Raw genomic sequence first — 17,967 nt, forward strand, 5'->3', positions numbered from 1 at the left:
GTCCCACCCCCATGTTACCCTACCTGGAGTAGGCGGAGCTTACAGCATCCAGGAAGTCTTGGCTAAGAGCCGCCCTCACACATGTCACCTGCCGCTGTAGCAACGCTCCAATGAGAGGAGCAGCCTCGGGATGAGTGACCAGGGGGAGACAGGCTTCTGATGCAGCCAAAAGGCTGCCACATGAACACCTGGACAGAACCAGTCACTTTATGGCTAGCAAGGACAAAAATCACATCACTGTTTCAATGGCTTGCAAGGCTTGGAATCCACAGCTCCTCGGTGCTCAAAAATGTCTTAAGAATGTAGCATTTGAATGCTTTCCATCAAAATGCATTTAATGTATTTTTAGATAATAATCAATTTGTACTTTGAAAGCATAAAGTTACTCTGCACACTAGCTAGAATGCTGGTAGCGTGACTACCATTCTCTGAAGAGATTGTCCTTCTCTTTACCTCTGATGTGGGTTGACCAGAGAACTGCAGCTCTTCCCAATCTTTTCCAACAGCAATGCCACCATCTGAAAAGGAGGGAAGAGGACAAGTAGCACCAATATACTGTACATGTATCAGTGCAGATCGAGACAACAGTGACACATTCAAAAGAATACAGAGTGGTCAAAAGCCAGTCCATACCTTCGTGAGGATCTTGAGATGGTACTCTGTTGGTGGTACGCCCATGTGCTTCACTAATGCCTGTGTTGTAGTATCGTCTTCTTCTGTAACAAGCTGACACAATACCTTCTGTAGGGAAATGGGCAACACAATGTGCATCAGATTATTGGTGCTTTGTGCCTGGATCTAAAAGACATTGACAAGGCATAAACCCCCAAATCTATAACATCAAAGCTAACGAGTTACTGGAATATAGGATGACTCTGCCATTGGCATCGCATCATTTGAACCAGATGAGTGGAGAAAAGGCATTTCAGTGATTACAACAAGAGTGAGATGTATGGACAGCATATGAGCAACTTCAAAAATGAACATTCTTCATTACGGGGGGGCCTTGGTGTTTTAACGAGCATATTTCAGAAGGGGCCTCATCATACACTGATAAACTAGACCAATAAACTCAGCTGATTCTGGGAATGACTGGATGTAGGTCACAACGCATGAACAAAGAGATGAAACACCAGGCTCATAAGCCAATGCTAGGCCTAACTACTTTACAAGACTGGTTCTAATTTGGTATGTCAACATTTCAAGGCACCTCTCCAGGTGCAAAAAGTCTTCCCATTGGCTGATTTCAACGGATTAGAAAATCTTTCTTTGTTTGATACAGAGTTTTTTTTTTTTTTTTTTTTTACAATTTAGGAACATGTAAAGAAAGGACAAACATGAGCTCATTCCATGGCACAAGGGTTGAGAACCATTCTACTGCTTTAGATGTTAGACTTCTTAAAAATGTATATATAAAAAAACAAAACCACGATGATTCTCCTCTGTCTACAGGGTTGGGAAGTCACTTTTGGCAAACATTACATCAGGATTCACTCAGAATAGTGATGAAAACCAAAAGAATCAACGACTGATGATTTAAAGCTTTGAAACGTCGTCTTCTCTATTCAGCCAAGTTGATCCACTGGTACAAAGTTGGAAAGTGTGATCCAACAGAACGAGTCAAGGCCTCACATCTTCAGCACACATCTGTTTTACAACTCCAATGAACCAAAAACACAGAAACATCCACACCACTAAGACGAGATGAGGAGGAAAAAGTTCAAATCCCTTTCCAACTTCAGATAAAACGAAATTGGGATGTAGAACGACAGAGGGAGAGAGAAAGAGATCGAGAGCAATAGAGGTGATACAGAGAGAGAGAGAGAGAGAGAGAGAGAGAGAGGCTGAATATGTGGAAAGAGAGTGAAGACGGGAAAACAAGAAGAGAAGGCGGAAACCAAACCCCGAGCAGAGGAGTGCTGCAGTGCTGGTGGTGGAGCTGTGTGGTTTCTTTGGCCAGGCCCTACAGCACGCTAAAATGCTTACCCTCCACATAGTCTCTCTCTCACAACAACCCCAATCACTACCATCTGACTGAGCTCCCTCAAAGCCTGCACAGCCAGTACAGACAAAACCACTCAAACCCTGCACAGCCAGTACAGACAAGACCACTCAAACCCTGCACAGCCAGTACAGACAAAAGTTTAACCACTCGAACCCTGCACAGCCAGTACAGACAAAACCACTCAAACCCTGCACAGCCAGTACAGACAAAAGTTTAACCACTCGAACCCTGCACAGCCAGTACAGACAAAACCACTCAAACCCTGCACAGCCAGTACAGACAAAAGTTTAACCACTCGAACCCTGCACAGCCAGTACAGACAAAACCACTCAAACCTTGCACAGCCAGTACAGACAAAACCACTCAAACCCTGCGCAGCCAGTACAGACAAAACCACTCAAACCCTGCACAGCCAGTACAGACAAAACCACTCAAACCTTGCACAGCCAGTACAGACAAAACCACTCAAACCCTGCACAGCCAGCACAGACAAAACCACTCAAACCCTGCACAGCCAGTACAGACAAAACCACTCAAACCTTGCACAGCCAGCACAGACAAAACCACTCAAACCCTGCACAGCCAGTACAGACAAAAGCACTCACACTTATCCCACCCTGGGTAGAGAAGGCACAGCGGGGCCGGCGAACAGAGAAAGATAGCGGCCAGGAAGACGGCAGAGATGTGATGTGATGGTTGGATTTGGGACTGGGGGGAGGGGGGGGGTGATGGTCACCAGAGGAATGGGATGAAGGGCAAATGGATAGAATCTATCCATTAGATTATTGAAAGATATTCCATATTCCAGACTGAAATGTTATAACAGAAGTGGAGTATTGGCCAGAATGACGTGAACATTTGGACACTTATTCAGCGGGTACCTTGCATGTTGCGTTCAGGTGCACTGTAAAAAAAAAAAAAAAAAAAAAAAATGCAATTCCAGCACGGGCCACACAGGGGGCGCTCGCTGCCAGTTGCCCACCCCTGGGATAGATGGATGGCAAACACTTTCGGTCAAAAGTCATCTTTCTCTCCTTGGTTTTCGGGGGCTTGGACATGCTGCTGGCATGAGAATGATCCCTCCATAAATCTAAAATTAAAACAGAGGATGTAGAAAAATGCACGAGGCAAGGACCAGGCTGGTTTTTGATGGGTGGCTCTGACTGCTGTTAACAATTACTACTAAGCCATGATCGAACTCTCCCAAAACCAATGAGAGGCTCAAGTATAGCCTTAGATGGTCAAAATGGCAGAGAAAAACAGGGTGGAAGAAGACATGAGGGAAAGGGAGAGCAGAAATGTTAGGACGATAATGCACAATAATAAAGGTCACAGAGGCTACTGCGTTCACATATCACTGTTGGGAGCCTAATGCCTAATCATAGAGTACTGTGTGTGAATGATGTTCTTCCTGAAGTGAAATTAAATATGAAGCATTCATCCTACTTTTTGACTGCAAACCTCTTTAGTTATTCAGTCCAAATGACATGACAGTACTATCATCTTTACATTACAGTGAAACTGTCTAAGATTAAACGAAAAGGAGGAAATATAAACAACTAGAAGGGCACTCGGACAGCGCAGAGCTCCGCCAAGGCAAATAGTCTGCTATGATGTGCAAATTTCACGAGTTGGATGAGATCTGCTCCAAAATGTAACGGGCTCTTCCTTGGCCCGTGCTACAGCCTTCTATGAAGTTTCATGAAAAACTGCCCGGTAGTTTTTGCGTAATCCTGCCGACAACCAAACGACACCGAAAATATAACCTCCTTGGCGTTGGCGGAGGTAATAGCTGGGCCAAAAAAAAGTGAGACCACACACAGACAGAAACAGACAGACAAAGGTGGTGCATTATTCTGCCAAAGACGCTTTTATCTTCAAGTGAAACTTTGAGAGCTGCAGCCAAGCCAACGTAGCAGTTCTAAAAGAGTGGAAAGCAGTCACAGCTCCCAGGCCTAACAGTACAGTACCTGCACTGACTCCACCCCCCCGTGTGACTCACTAAAGACACACATCAAACATGATGCTATCAAACCCCCACTGTCTAATATTACACTGGTGCTTCACTTATCTGTCATCTCCTCAAACATCACGCCATGTTACTGTGGCACTGTGTGGTCCTCCTTTCTACTCCAGGATGTAGAGGAACGGAGCGATTGAACTGGAGTCTAAAAACTTGCATTGCCCTCAGCCATGTGGCTGTAGCCAGCACTCATCAAACAAGTGAGAGGACTCAGATGTGGAGAGAGGGGGGACAGAGAGATGACGGGATGAGATGAAGAAGCTGCAAGATACTATCCACATCTCTCCTAATTACAGGGGGGAAATAACGACACGGCTGTTAACAGTGTACAGCAGCAAAACACACACAAAAAGCCTTCGCACACAAAAGATGCAAAACATATGCACGCACGTGCACACACACACGCGCGCGCACGCACGCACGCACGCACGCACACACACACACACACACACACACACACACACACACACACACACACACACACACACACACACACACACACACACACACACACACACACACACACACAGGGTATTTAGGTACCACTTAACACTAGACCATCATCAGCCCATTACGGAGGCAGCGAGCGAGACAACAATGCTGGGGAGTCAGATCAGACAGAGCTAACAGAAAACAGAAGGCTGGATTCTGCATTCCAGGACAAGGCAGCACAACACAACGCAGACACACACAGAGACAGACACACAACACAGACACACAGAGAGACACACAGAGACAGACACACACAGCCAGACACAGAGAGAGACAGACACAGAGACAGACACACAGAGAGACAGACATACAGCCAGACACACAGAGAGACAGACATACAGCCAAACACAGAGAGAGACACACACACACACACACACACACACACACACACACACACACACACACACACACACACACACACACACACACACACACACACACACACACAGACAGACACAGACACAGAGAGAGACAGACACACACACACACACACACACACACACACACACAGAGACACACACACAGAGACAGACACAGAGAGAGACAGACACACAGACAGACCATCTCTGGCCTAAAACCATACATCTGCCCCGCTCTCCCAGACAGGCTGAGCTGTGGTGAAGAGGGTTTCTTTGCGCTTGCCGCCATTCCTGTCATTTGTGGGAAGTGGAAGCTTCAGAAGAGGACAAGGAAGAGGGGAAGGAGAACGAGGAGAAGCTGAAGAGTCGGCTTATGTGTTTTTGCTTTTGCTATTTATTTGGACACTTTCATCCAGTGCCTTGCTTGCAGTATAATGAGTGCATACATTTTTAGGACGAGTGGCCGCAGTGGAACCCTGACTAGGGAAGGGAATGGAGGAACGGAACCTTTCAGAACCGCTTCCAATTTGCCCAATGACTCAGAATCGTATGCCTCAGAGGTGATCAATTCCTCTGATCAATGCCGGCATGTTTTTTCTGACCGCTGTGCAGCATGCACATTGCACATTGCAAAAACCCATCCTGCATCCTGACGTCAAACTCTGCATCGACGCTGCTGGAAACTGTCAAGGAGTCATGGCAGAAGAAGAAAGATGACATCAGTGCTGCTGTAACTGTGACGTCTGTACAATGATAATTTCGAGGGTGGAAAACACCAGGAATATGTTGAAACATGTTATATCCTTTGAAGAAAAGGAGCATTGTCATTTATTTTAACATGTTCAAATGTTATTAGGCAGACATTCTACACTGTGATCAGACTCAAGAGATAATGAAACAGCAGTGTTGACACTGAAAACCTGTGTACAGTAGGCCTACTTTTTTCCCCATGCAGAAAATTAATTGGTAATCAATAAGGGAATCGATAAAGAATCGGACCAATAAGCAGAATCGATTAGTCTGGTACACCAGCCGGTTACGTGAACTCACATTTCATTTCGTTCTGTGGGACCGTCTGGCCTCCAGCCCTGGGAGGGCTTTAGCAGAAACTGCAAAGCGGACGAGCCAATCAGCGACTGCGCTCAGTGCCCTGTGATTGACAGCGCATCAGGAACGCCACTAGCAAAACAATAATGGCCGCCTCCTTGCCTGTCCGCCTCGAGGAGTAATGTCAACGTTCGTCGAGTTTAAACAGTCATAAAGTGCAGTTATTGCAGAAATAGACGCAATAACAAATATAGCCGCAAGCGGCGATGCGGGGTCCAAGCTTCCGGTGACTTGGGGGGTATATGTCAGATAGTGCACATTTATTCAGACTTGGTATATGCACAAGTAAACAAAGTTTGGTTGAGATCCGGTGACCTGACGGTTTCCAAGCAGTACTAGTAGTAGTAGTAGTAGCAGTAGTAGTAATAGTGTTGGTAGTAGTGGGAGTGGTAGCAGTAGTAGCAGCAGAAGTACTAAGAATAGTAAATGGTAAATGGTAAATGGACTGCATTTATATAGCGCTTTTATCCAAAGCGCTTTACAATGTGCCTACATTCACCCATTCACACACCGAAGGCGGCCAGCTGCCACGCAGGGTGCTGGCACAGCCATCGGGAGCAATTTGGGGTTCAGTGTCTTGCCCAAGGACACTTCGACGTGCGGACTGGAGGAGCCGGGGAACGAACCACCAACCTTCTAATTAGTGGACAACCCACTCTACCTCCTGAGCCACAGCCGCCACTAGTAGCCAATAGTAGTAGTAGTAGTAGCAGCAGCAGCAGTAGTAGTGGTGGTTGGCTGTTATAGCGCCACCATCTGGTAGATTGGTGTAATTTTTTCCTCTGAGTAGTGGGTGATGTCTTGAAACTTGAAGTAATACTTGGATAGAAAGCAGTTTTTGTGTACAATATCCCTTTAAGTATCTGGACAGAAAGTGGTATTTGGGTAGAACATACTGTCAATACGACAAGTACTTCTCTGGCTCTGCAGATACATATAATATGGTCTACAAACTTAAATACAACAGTCTGGATAGCTCACTTGGTAAAGCACGTGACTTATGCTAACTAAAGGCCATTGCCGCTCAAAGTTCAAACCCCACGTGGGATGAAAAACTTTCAACTTCAGACAGGTAAGTCAGTAACAGTAATTAAAACCCCACATGCTGCCTCCTTATTTTGCGGTGTTTCATGAACTTTTTCAATATCTTGGAAATGTTAGCTGGAGATTGCGTGGCTGTGTTCAAGAACGTGTTTTGCAACAGGAGAGGTTAGTTCTTGTCTCATGATGGAGCTTTTGTGTTCTAAAATCAGAATTTTCAGTTGTCATTGTGTCTTTCCCACACACACATCAAACCATAGGGCGTAGTGGCGTCCACTACAGAAGGTTGATGGGGTTTATCCCTGAAATTGCTTTTGATGACTATAGCCAGCACCCTGCATTGCAGCTTGTCATGCAGTCCATTTACCATTAACGACATGTCTGTATTACACACATAATCCACCACTTTACATTAAAAGTCTGCCCTGAATGGAGGTGTTTGAACTAATTGGTGTGGGTTGTGCTGTTACAATGGAAGTAAAGTAAAGGTAAAGTCCCACTGATTGTCACACAATGTGTGAAATTTGTTCTCCGCATTTGACCCATCCCCTGGGGGAGCGGTGAGCGGCAGCGTGCGCCACGCTCGGGAATCATATGGTGATCTAACCCCCCAATTCCAACCCTTTGATGCTGAGTGCTAAGCAGGGAGGCAAATGGGTCTCATTTTTATAGTCTTTGCTATGACTCGGCCGGGGATCGAACTCACAACCTCCCAGTCTCAGGGCGGACATTCAGACCACAAGGCCACTGAGCTGGACACATGAGTAACAAGGATAATTCAGATTTAATTATCTTTTTGGACCTTTCACATCTGAAGACACAATAATGTATTGGAATGTTTTTCCTTTCATATATCTGAAAGAAGGCTCCCAGCAAACACAATTACATCATGATGATGTTCTGATATCATCTTTCAGTGACGTCCAGGACTAGGCCAAATCACAGCCGATTTGGGGATCATTTAGACATCTACACAGGAATGTCAAGAGGACGTCGAAATATGACGTTACCATAAATAGGCATATTCAGTTATTCTGCTATGTACACAGTGTGTATTCAGCAGCGTTATACATAATTATATCCAGATTAACCTTTATTCTACATTTTCAAAAAATAAAACAGTTACCTGGCCGTGGTTTGAACCCAGGACCTCCAGCTTTGGTGTCTGCTACTTTACCCCTACACCATCCTTCCACAGCAATGACAAGGCACGGATATAACCTTATTATGGCATAAACTTGTTTTTATTCAAACGTGGGTGTCAAGTCTTTGTGGATCGGGCATTACTGTGTGACATCTAAACCAACTATGTATTATGCTACAGCAGATGCAGAACCCCAAAACACATTAACCCCACCCAAAATGCTACATTCCAACTTCCAGTAGTAGTAGTAGTAGTAGTAGTAATAGTAGCAGAAGTAGTAATAGTAGTAGTAGTAGTGTTGGTAGTAGTGGGAGTGGTAGCAGTAGTAGCAGCAGTAGTTGTAATTGACCGGTTAATGAGTTGTGGGCAATTTAGTGTTGGCGTGTGTTTCATTAAAAGTTTCGAGATTTATCATTTCAAAACGGTTTCACGTATCCAAAATCCTTTACTAACCTTAGGTCGGGGTAGTCCATAGATGACCCAGAAAAAGTTTTGTGTGATTTGGCCAAACAGTCTAGGAGGAGCTCGCAAAAGTAGGTTTTTGATCAAATTCAAAATGGCGGAAAATCTACCACACAGAAATGGGCGTGGCCTAGTGGGTTAGATACATGATGCTCCAGGGAAACCAGTAGATGTGGAATTTTGATTCTACAGCTCGCAGTTCAGAAGTTATGGACCGACAAACGTGAAATTGGCTGTTATAGCGCCACCATCTGGTGGATTGGTGTAATTTTTTTACTCTGAGTAGTGGGTGATGTCGTGAACCTGTGTGGAAAGTTTGGGTGATGGGGGGTGTATGGTTTCTGAGATCCACACACTTTTAGGGCAGGAAAAGAACAAAAGTAAATACACAAAAGTTTAAACATTTATAATTTCAAAACGGTTTCACGTATCCAAAATCCTTTAATAACTTTGGGTCGGGGTAGTCCATAGATGACCCAGAATAATTCCTATGTGATTTGGCCAAACGGTCTAGGAGGAGTTCGCAAAAGTAGGTTTTTGATAAAATTCAAAATGGCGGAAAATCTAGGCACACGCAAATGGGCGTGGCCTATATGGATAGATGCGTATTGATCCAGGGAATACAGCCGAAGTGGAATTTTGATTCTACGCCTCACTGTTCAGAAGATATGGACCATAACGCGAAATGGTCTGTTATAGCGCCACCATCTGGCCGATATGGGTAATTTTTTGTTTCTGAGTAGTGAGGCACATTTACAATCTATGTGCCCAGTCTGGCTATGCTGAGCCTTACAGTTTCTGCTGTACATACAGTTTTACCGGAGAAGAATAAAAAAAAAAAAAATCGGAACAGATACAATAGGGATCCACGCACTTCGTGCTTGGACCCCTAATTAAACAAGTACAGGAGTATGCAACAGTGGAGTTTCTCAGCGGAAAATGTGTTTTCTCCCGAGTGGATTTGGGTTTGACTGGGTCCAACGCTGATTGGCTGAAGGAGTTGTCTGTCAACACCCGCCCAACTTGAACATACACTGTTTAGGATGGATCATCAAGGATCAAAACAAATGATGTCAGAGTTAGCGTCATGAAAACAGAGCAGATTATTAAATAATTCCAGGATCACTTATAAAGGATTACCGCTACCCACCCAGTCACTGGAGCACCTTTACGGCATCTCAACAACCTTCACATGTCTGCTCTCTGGTGCAGGCACATCATAAAAGAGACTCATAATCTGATCCTGAGAAACACTCTCTGCTATGTGAGAAACTCTACACACCATCCCCTCAGCCGAGCATGCCCCACATGCTAACGCGCACGCACGCGCACGCACACACACACACGCGCGCACGCACACACACACACACGCGCGCGCATGCGCACACACACACACACACACGCGCGCGCGCACGCACACACACACACACACACACACACACACACACACACTCTCTCTCACACGCACACACACACACACACACACACGCGCGCACACGCACACACACACACACACACACACACACACACACACACACACACACACACACACACACACACACACACACTCTCTTTCACACACACGCACAAAATACCATGCACACATCACACATGCACTCCACTTCCCCTCTTATAGGTCAAAGACCATCTGGCAAATTCAAGGTTTACTTTAAAGGCACTGTTTTAATTAGCAAGACGTTTTTATTAGATGAGAAATTAATCAAAAGAATACAAACACACAGTTAATCTGGCAAAAATGTGAAGGTTCCACATTGTTTATCATAAGCCAGCTGTGTGAAGGGAACCCTCTGGAAAAGTGAAAATCCCTGGATCTTTTCTTCTCTCCTCTCTCTTTTCTGTGTGCCTTAAAAACACAGTAAAGTCACAGTAATCAGGCTTGACTAACCATAATATCGAGGCTGAGCCTTTCGTCCGTTATCTGGTGACAAGTGGCACTGAAACAGTCCATTTTAATTTGCTTTTCAAAACATGTTTTACAGTGTGTTGTGCACAAAGACTTAGACTAACTTTAGAGAGCCGATCTAACCCATTCATCGTCAACGTCCCATTGAAGAAGAGAGACAGAGGGTTTGGCGAGAGAAGTCTTATTAAAAATAAATTAGACAGAAAATCTCCAACAGCCCAAAGGGGAGTTCAAGAAGGATTCTTTCAGGGAGTAGCAGTCAATCTGTATGTCAAGACGTGTCACATCTAATTAGCACCTAACAGCAAACAGACTGAGGAAAGGCTGATGACAAGTGAGTGCAAGATAAAATAGCAATAAGGGAAGGTTGAGAAGTGGGCGATCTGGCGGCTTGATTTCACAATAATATGTAGGGAATCAATGAGGGAATCGTAAAAAAAAAAAAACGGGGCACACTTGCTCTTTCACCGTTACTGTACACTGGTCACATGTTACTGTACTGCCAATGCAATGAATGGTGACTGGCTGTACTGACAATGCCCAGTTACTGCACATGTAGTAATCAAGTGATTGAAGGTGGTACTAAAACTAATGATGTTAAAGGTATGATACATGTGCATCCCATTTCATAAACCTGTGTGTAAAGGCAAACTTCCCAACCCTGATGTACCTCCAGTCATGTTGCACATGCCATGAATCATTGCAATCTTAGAGGTGAAATAATAACAGTGATGTAGAATCTCCTGGCCATGCATACCTGTATCCACTGGTTGGCCTTCCTCTCCAGAGCATTGCTCGGATGCTCTGAGTACAGACTCCACAGACTCTGGGTCAACAGCCTACTGCTCGCAGCTGGAGACAGCACAGGAAAACACAAACACTGTAAAGATTAGACGCTGAGATCTTCATCAGAATCAAAAACACCATCATGGGAATCAGTTTCAGTGTGGAGTAGGCCAAGGTAAAAACAGTGACATACAATAAGGGTTCCAGCAGATCCAGACTGTGTACTGTACTCACCATCAGCAGTGACATAAGGGTTCCAGCAGATCCAGACTGTGTACCGTACTCACCATCAGCAGTGACATAAGGGTTCTAACAGATCCAGACTGTGTACCGTACTCACCATCAGCAGTGACATAAGGGTTCTAACAGATCCAGACTGTGTACTGTACTCACCATCAGCAGTGACATAAGGGTTCCAGCAGATCCAGACTGTGTACTGTACTCACCATCAGCAGTGACATAAGGGTTCTAACAGATCCAGAGTGTGTACCGTACTCACCATCAGCAGTGATGTAAGGGTTCCAGCAGATCCGGCCGAGGAACTGGCCTAAGAAGGGAAGCCTCCTCATGGTCTCCGTTGTAGAGCTCTAAGGGACAGAACAGAGATATTCAGACACAGAAGAGATTTGATGAATTTAATAACGTATTTGATTTTGTACTGTATTTCATTTTGAAAATACCTCGCTTGGAGTATACACTTAACATTAAGGGTGCTAGTTCTCTGAATAGAAGACACATACAGTAATATGTGTTCAACCTCTGGCAAATAATGAGACTCCAGCATGACAATACGAAAAAGAAAAAAGTAAAAATTTCATGATTTCACTTTATCACAGATGTTTAAACAGGCCCCAACTGTGGCTTATCCCCTTATTCAAGTTGAATAACAGACACATCCACAGGTGTGCAGTGTGTTGTTCATATCACCTTGTTTCTAAGTCATACAATGTCATGTCACCATTCCCACCATGGTGGCAACAGTGAGAGATACACTGAACAGAGCACAGCACAGAACAGGCCTCTGGTTGAGGGTGCTATAACTGTAAGGGTTTTAGTACGTGTGTGTGCATGTGTGTGTGTGTGTGTGTGTGTGTGTGTGTGTGTGTGTGTGTGTGTGTGTGTGTCTGCGCGTGTTTATCCAGATGACAACAACAGACCATGTGATTCATTTCACCCCACAGCCAATTAAAAACTGCAGGGAGGCTTCAAGCAAGGAGAGGACATTGTATGCCCCTCAAGTCTCAATCCAGTTTTTCCATACATTTCAGAGTTGGAAATATTGAATTCCTCTAGATGACCTTGAAGGGTTTGGATAGGTTTTGAATGAATAGTCAAGTCTAGTCAAGGCCAACTCGTTGAAATCAATGAAAAACTGGGTGTAGCTGAGTGCGAGTCAACATCAAAACAGTTCAAAGAAGGATCTTGTCCATGTCGAAAACAGACCAATACCACACGGGTGAGGTTTCAAACTGGCAATACCAGTCAGCATTGTTCCTTCAGCAGAGCCAACACATTAAGCAGAAAGAAATGATATTGTGTCACAAAATGCCGTGGGATTATTTGTGTTGGTCCAAGGCAGAATTATAACACCTAACACACAAACACCCAGGACAAGTTGGAGACTGAGAGAATGTCTGAAGACAAAGACTTTGAAAACACAGCCCTGAAGAGCACATCTGAAACAAAGACCAGACACAAGTACTTCAGCCTTCACTTTATACACACAGGTGCCACAGCAACAATGTTGGTGTCACACCTTATTGCTTATCTGGGTTTTAACACGTCCACACGGACCACATCATGTTTGACATTATGATGACTGCAGTGGGACGTAGAGAAAACAGATCAAAGGGGTGAGCTATTACTTAGCTACGATTAGGTTATATTCAGGGCTGCAATAAATTGACAGGTGTCTGAACACACGGCGTTCATGCTCCTGCACGCGTATTTGCACGTGCGTCATGTGTAACGTTAAAGGAACACGCCAACATTTTGTGAGATTTGCCTATTTGCCATAATATTTATTCCCGATTGTAAGATGAGAAGAGAGATGTTCTCTTCTCTGTGCGTGACGTAGAAGGTAGCGTCGCGCCCCGCCTGCTAGTTAGCTTAGCACAATGACCCATGGAATGGGCTAGCCTACCCCCGTTAAGTCACCAAATACAGTACACATTCCAACAGCGCCAAAACGCTCTTATGTACATGTTGTGACTCCTGCATTCACCACACTATAATAATGTAAAATTACGAGACATTGTAATTTTTTAAGCAAATAGCCGGAACTACTTTCCTGACAAAACCGGAAATTTTACATTAAGTAAGTAAAACATAGTGGGCTTCCAATGTGGATATAATAATCAAAATAAAGGGATTGGAAGTAGAACTGAACAATTAATCAAGGGGGAAAAATGAAATACAGTATATGGACTTTTGCTATCTCCAATTCACAGAGTCCAAAATGGATATATCCCCCTCCAGATGTTTCTCTCATCTTCTCCCCAATTGTCAAAATGGATTTCTAAACAAGGTGTTTCAGTGCTCTGGGGAATCTTTGTCCATGAATACAATATTGGTGAAACCTTTCATCATACCCAAATCCTGCACACAGACATGTTGTTGTTGTTGTTGTTGTTGTTGTTGTTGTTGTTGTTGTTGTTGTTGATGTTGTTCTAAAACATCTGACAAGAAAAACCTGTGATGATATGAATGGCAGTTCAAATCACAATTGCAATATTCTGTCAAATAATCATAATACATTTTTGCCATATCTTTCAGCCCTGATTGGAAGCACCTTCAACATAAAATGTCAAAAATATGTATTAAAGCTTCAAAAACACGAACATAATATGGCTGTTATTCTGCATGTTCAAAATACATATTTTGAGATTGCACAAGGTGCTTCCAATTCCCCCTTGTTTCATTCATTATTCAGGCCATAACAACGGATTACATTACATCAAACGTTTCACCTCTGAGCCAATTAAACTCTACATGAGAGGAAGAGAAGCCCAACCCAAGCTACAATCTGACATATGCCACTTTTAATTGAAGCAGTGTGCTGTTGCTGAAACAAAGACGATTCTGTCTGCTTCTTTGCCATGTACAGTGCAGGAGGCTGTGGGGTCAGGTGGTGATAGGCAGCCATGAGAAACTCTTACAAGGCATAATGGCCTCTGCTTTGAATTTGCCAATTTAAAAAAAGTGTGAAATCTTCCTGATATCTTTGCACTGTCCAGTGAGTTTGTACTGTCCAGTGAGTTTGTACTGTCCAGTGACTGTCCAAGGAACTTGGAAGGAAGGAAAGATGAGAGGAAGAAAGGAAAGAAAGGAATGATTTAAACTAGGCTTTGCGATGCATCAACATTGGCTTTATGTTGTTTTCATCCGAAATTATAGATCAACCAAACAAATGTGAGCTTAACTGTTTTTATGCCTTCCTGTAACAGAAGCAACTTTGTAAACTCTATTTAAAAAAATGTTTTTACATTATTATTGTTGTTATTATAATGCCAGACGGGGGCATGGTGGGGCAGTGGTAGCGTTGTCGCCTCACAGCTAGAAGGTCCTGGGTTCGATTCCCGCCTGGGACGCTGGGGGTGCTGGGGGTGTGTCTTTAGTGCCCATGCCCAGATGGGCTATCTCGTCAAAAGGGCCTTTCTGTGTGGAGTTTGCATGTTCCCCCCCCCCACCCACAAAAAAAAACATGCAGAAGATCGTCACCTGACCAGTAGTCGTGCTGGCCAGCCTCCTCTCCCTTCCGTGAGAGTCGTCTGGCTCCACGGAAACAGGCTACTGGGATAAGCGATCCCTTGCTCTACAGCTGCTCCCCATTGGAGCAACTGTTTCAGTCGCGGCCGGATGTCCACTCCCGGCTTATTATAAGCTCTGTCATTGGCTCCGACGACCATGTCAATCAGAGCGGCTTCCGCTCCCTCCTCCCTGTGTGTCGCTGTAAACAGTGCCCTGCCGCCTCAGTGAAAACAACAACGCTAACTAGCTAGCAAGCTAACGGCAGAAACCTACACGCTAGCTCGTTGCTACACGCTGAAAATGGCAAGTTGGATCGTTGGAAACTATTTTCCAAGGGCACTGCCTCCAAGCGTCGCCCATCACAATCCCACAATGGAGACCTGCGCCGCCAGACTCTTCTCACGGTAGGGAGGGGAGGCTGGCCAGCGAGACTACCTGAGTGATGACAACGTTTGAAGTTGGTCCCCGGGCGCTGTACACAAGAAAGCTGCCCGGTGCTCCTGGCCTGCGCCCCGGAGGAAGGACATGCCTGGATGGGATAAATGCAGAGACTGTGTTTCACCGGCCACCGTCAGCAGGAGTGTGTGTGTGTGGCTGGCCGCAGGCGTGTGTTGGGTGTGTTCGTGTGACAAATAAAGACGGGTTTGTCCGTGCAGTTCTTCTTCTTCTTCTTCTTCTTCTTAGACAGGTAATTTGGGGGTGCTTTCAAGTGTCCCCATTTCCTACAATCCCCTGGAGACAAGTTAAGGCTTGGAGAGACTAACTTGACTCATCCTAGTGGATGACATCATCTATAATGGGAAGCAGAATGGTAACAGGCCAACAGTAGAGTTTATCTAAACGGCCCCTGCATGCATCATTTCAGCATGTTACTCCCCCCCCACCAACACCATCAACACTGTCTGGAACAAAACCCGAACAATCTGTCTTCCGATCAATCTTACTGTACTACACATGGCAAAGGTTGTGTGTGTATATGTGCGTGTGTGAAGGAATGTTAATTTACAATGAGGAGGACTTTACGACGCTTTGTGGCTATTGAAAATTGCAGTATAGGCCCCGTAAGAACGAGCCATCGCAACAAAATAATTATCGCTGACTACCAGCGCCAAATTACCATCAAAGCCTTGTCTGGATGTGGATAGCAACATTGTTGCTAATAAAAAGCTGAGCTATGAGAACATGTATCTCGTCTTTGATTTGGGACAGAAGCGACTGATTATGTGGTGGTGGCCAGGGAGAGTAATGGGAGAAGTTTATAGAAGACACTGCCAACCCGAGGATCAGGAGAGCAGTGAAGAGACAACCTCTGTCCCTGACATCACTGAGAGCTCAAGTCAAGAGAGAGTAGCGACTATTATTAATAACACAGTGATTGTGGTGATTGTAAAATACACCAGAATCCATTGTTAGAACTCCCCACATCCTGCAGTCGTCTGACATTATAGCTGCAGGACTTTCCATTCAATTCCTCTGGGGAGTGAATAAATACTGTATCATTAGAGCAGCAAGCAACCATGTATTAAAAAAAAGAAGAAAAGGAAATCTACAATGACTAAAAACAAAGTAATAGCTGTGCAACATGAGGTCTGACACATCATTTCATGTGAATTGTGGGCACAAGTTTTAATGCACATTTTGTGAGAAGTGCACTGCTGGGAGGGATAGAAACCTTGCGCATACCAACTACTCAGTCTGAGGTTGGTAACCCACCCACCCAGTGTAAACCAGGAAATCAATATTAACGGAGAATATTTTTCATCTTTGGGCTAAAGCCACAATAAAGTTGTTACGCCATCAAAGGATGCAACATGTTGCCAAGAAGCAGGCTATCCTCAGCTGCTCTTTTATGAGCCCACTGCCAGTAAAAAGGATTTCACTCCAATTAAGCGATGCCCTCTTTTCTCTCTCACTTTCTTTCTCTAATCGCCTCCATCCTCCTCCTACACATACACGGCATCATCGTGGCACATGGGTGGCAGCCCTGAACGACGCAGCAGCCAGGACGAGGCTAACACAACAGAGAAAGAGAAAGTGAGAGAAAAATGACAGTCACTGTCAATGCTAAACAAAAATAATAATATGGCAATTATTAAGTTGCCAAAGTAGAGAGAAAGTACAACAGAGGAAGAGAGACTTTAAAAGTGATACTAACCAACACTAATTTGTTGCAGTAAAACATATGGACTGGGCTACGGACTCACAAATTAAAACATGCATGAGCAGTCGGACCAAGTCAAATAAAACACAACGACTTCTTACAGGAGGAAGAGAGCGTATTTTATGAAGGAGAGAAATCTGAGAGAAAAATGGCAAAAGAGAGAGAGAGAGAGAGAGAGAGAGAGTGTGAAGAACACATCTATAGAGGAGCAAGAGGCGGGAGAAGGAGGCACGGCCATTTTAACACTGGCATCTCAGAGTCCAGCACCGCTCCTGCCCTCTGCCCCCTTCCCAAATTTGCTGGACCTGATACGGGGATACATTAGGTTAGCGCTGGAGGTCCCCATGCGGCTATTACCTGGCTAACTCAACATTGTAGCGCTGCCAACCACACACACACACACACACACACACACACACACACACACACACACGGCCTCTGCACAGCACAGAGCAGCCTCTGTTAATACCACCCTACCAACGCTGGGCTTACTGTTCATGCCCTGGCATTGGGAGAGAGTGAGCGTGCATGTGTGTGTGTGTGTGTGTGTGTGTGTGTGTGTGTGTGTGTACTGTGTACGTGCCTGCATGTGTGTGTGTGCGCCTGCATGTGTGTGTGTGTGTGTGTGTGTGTGTGTGTGTGTGTGTGTGCGCCTGCATGTGTGTGTGTGTGTGTGTGTGTGTGTGTGTGTGCCTGCCTACCTGCGTGTGTGT

The 17,967-nt window shown here is 44.8% G+C and overlaps 1 protein-coding gene across 1 annotated transcript in view; it reads right to left on the minus strand.

Annotated features, from left to right (window-relative positions):
- Positions 1-17,967, minus strand: part of fancc (FA complementation group C) — a 40,632-nt gene that overhangs the window by 18,533 nt on the left and 4,132 nt on the right. The window contains exons 3-7 of the mRNA XM_083644115.1: positions 11,843-11,930; positions 11,315-11,409; positions 634-741; positions 454-518; positions 24-188 (exon numbers count right to left, since the gene is read on the minus strand). Coding sequence (XP_083500241.1) covers positions 24-188; positions 454-518; positions 634-741; positions 11,315-11,409; positions 11,843-11,930 — 521 coding nt within the window. The remainder of the gene's footprint in view (positions 1-23; positions 189-453; positions 519-633; positions 742-11,314; positions 11,410-11,842; positions 11,931-17,967) is intronic.

The sequence above is a fragment of the Poromitra crassiceps genome, assembly GCF_964638095.1.
Source record: "Poromitra crassiceps genome assembly, chromosome: 10".
NCBI lineage: Eukaryota > Metazoa > Chordata > Actinopteri > Beryciformes > Melamphaidae > Poromitra > Poromitra crassiceps.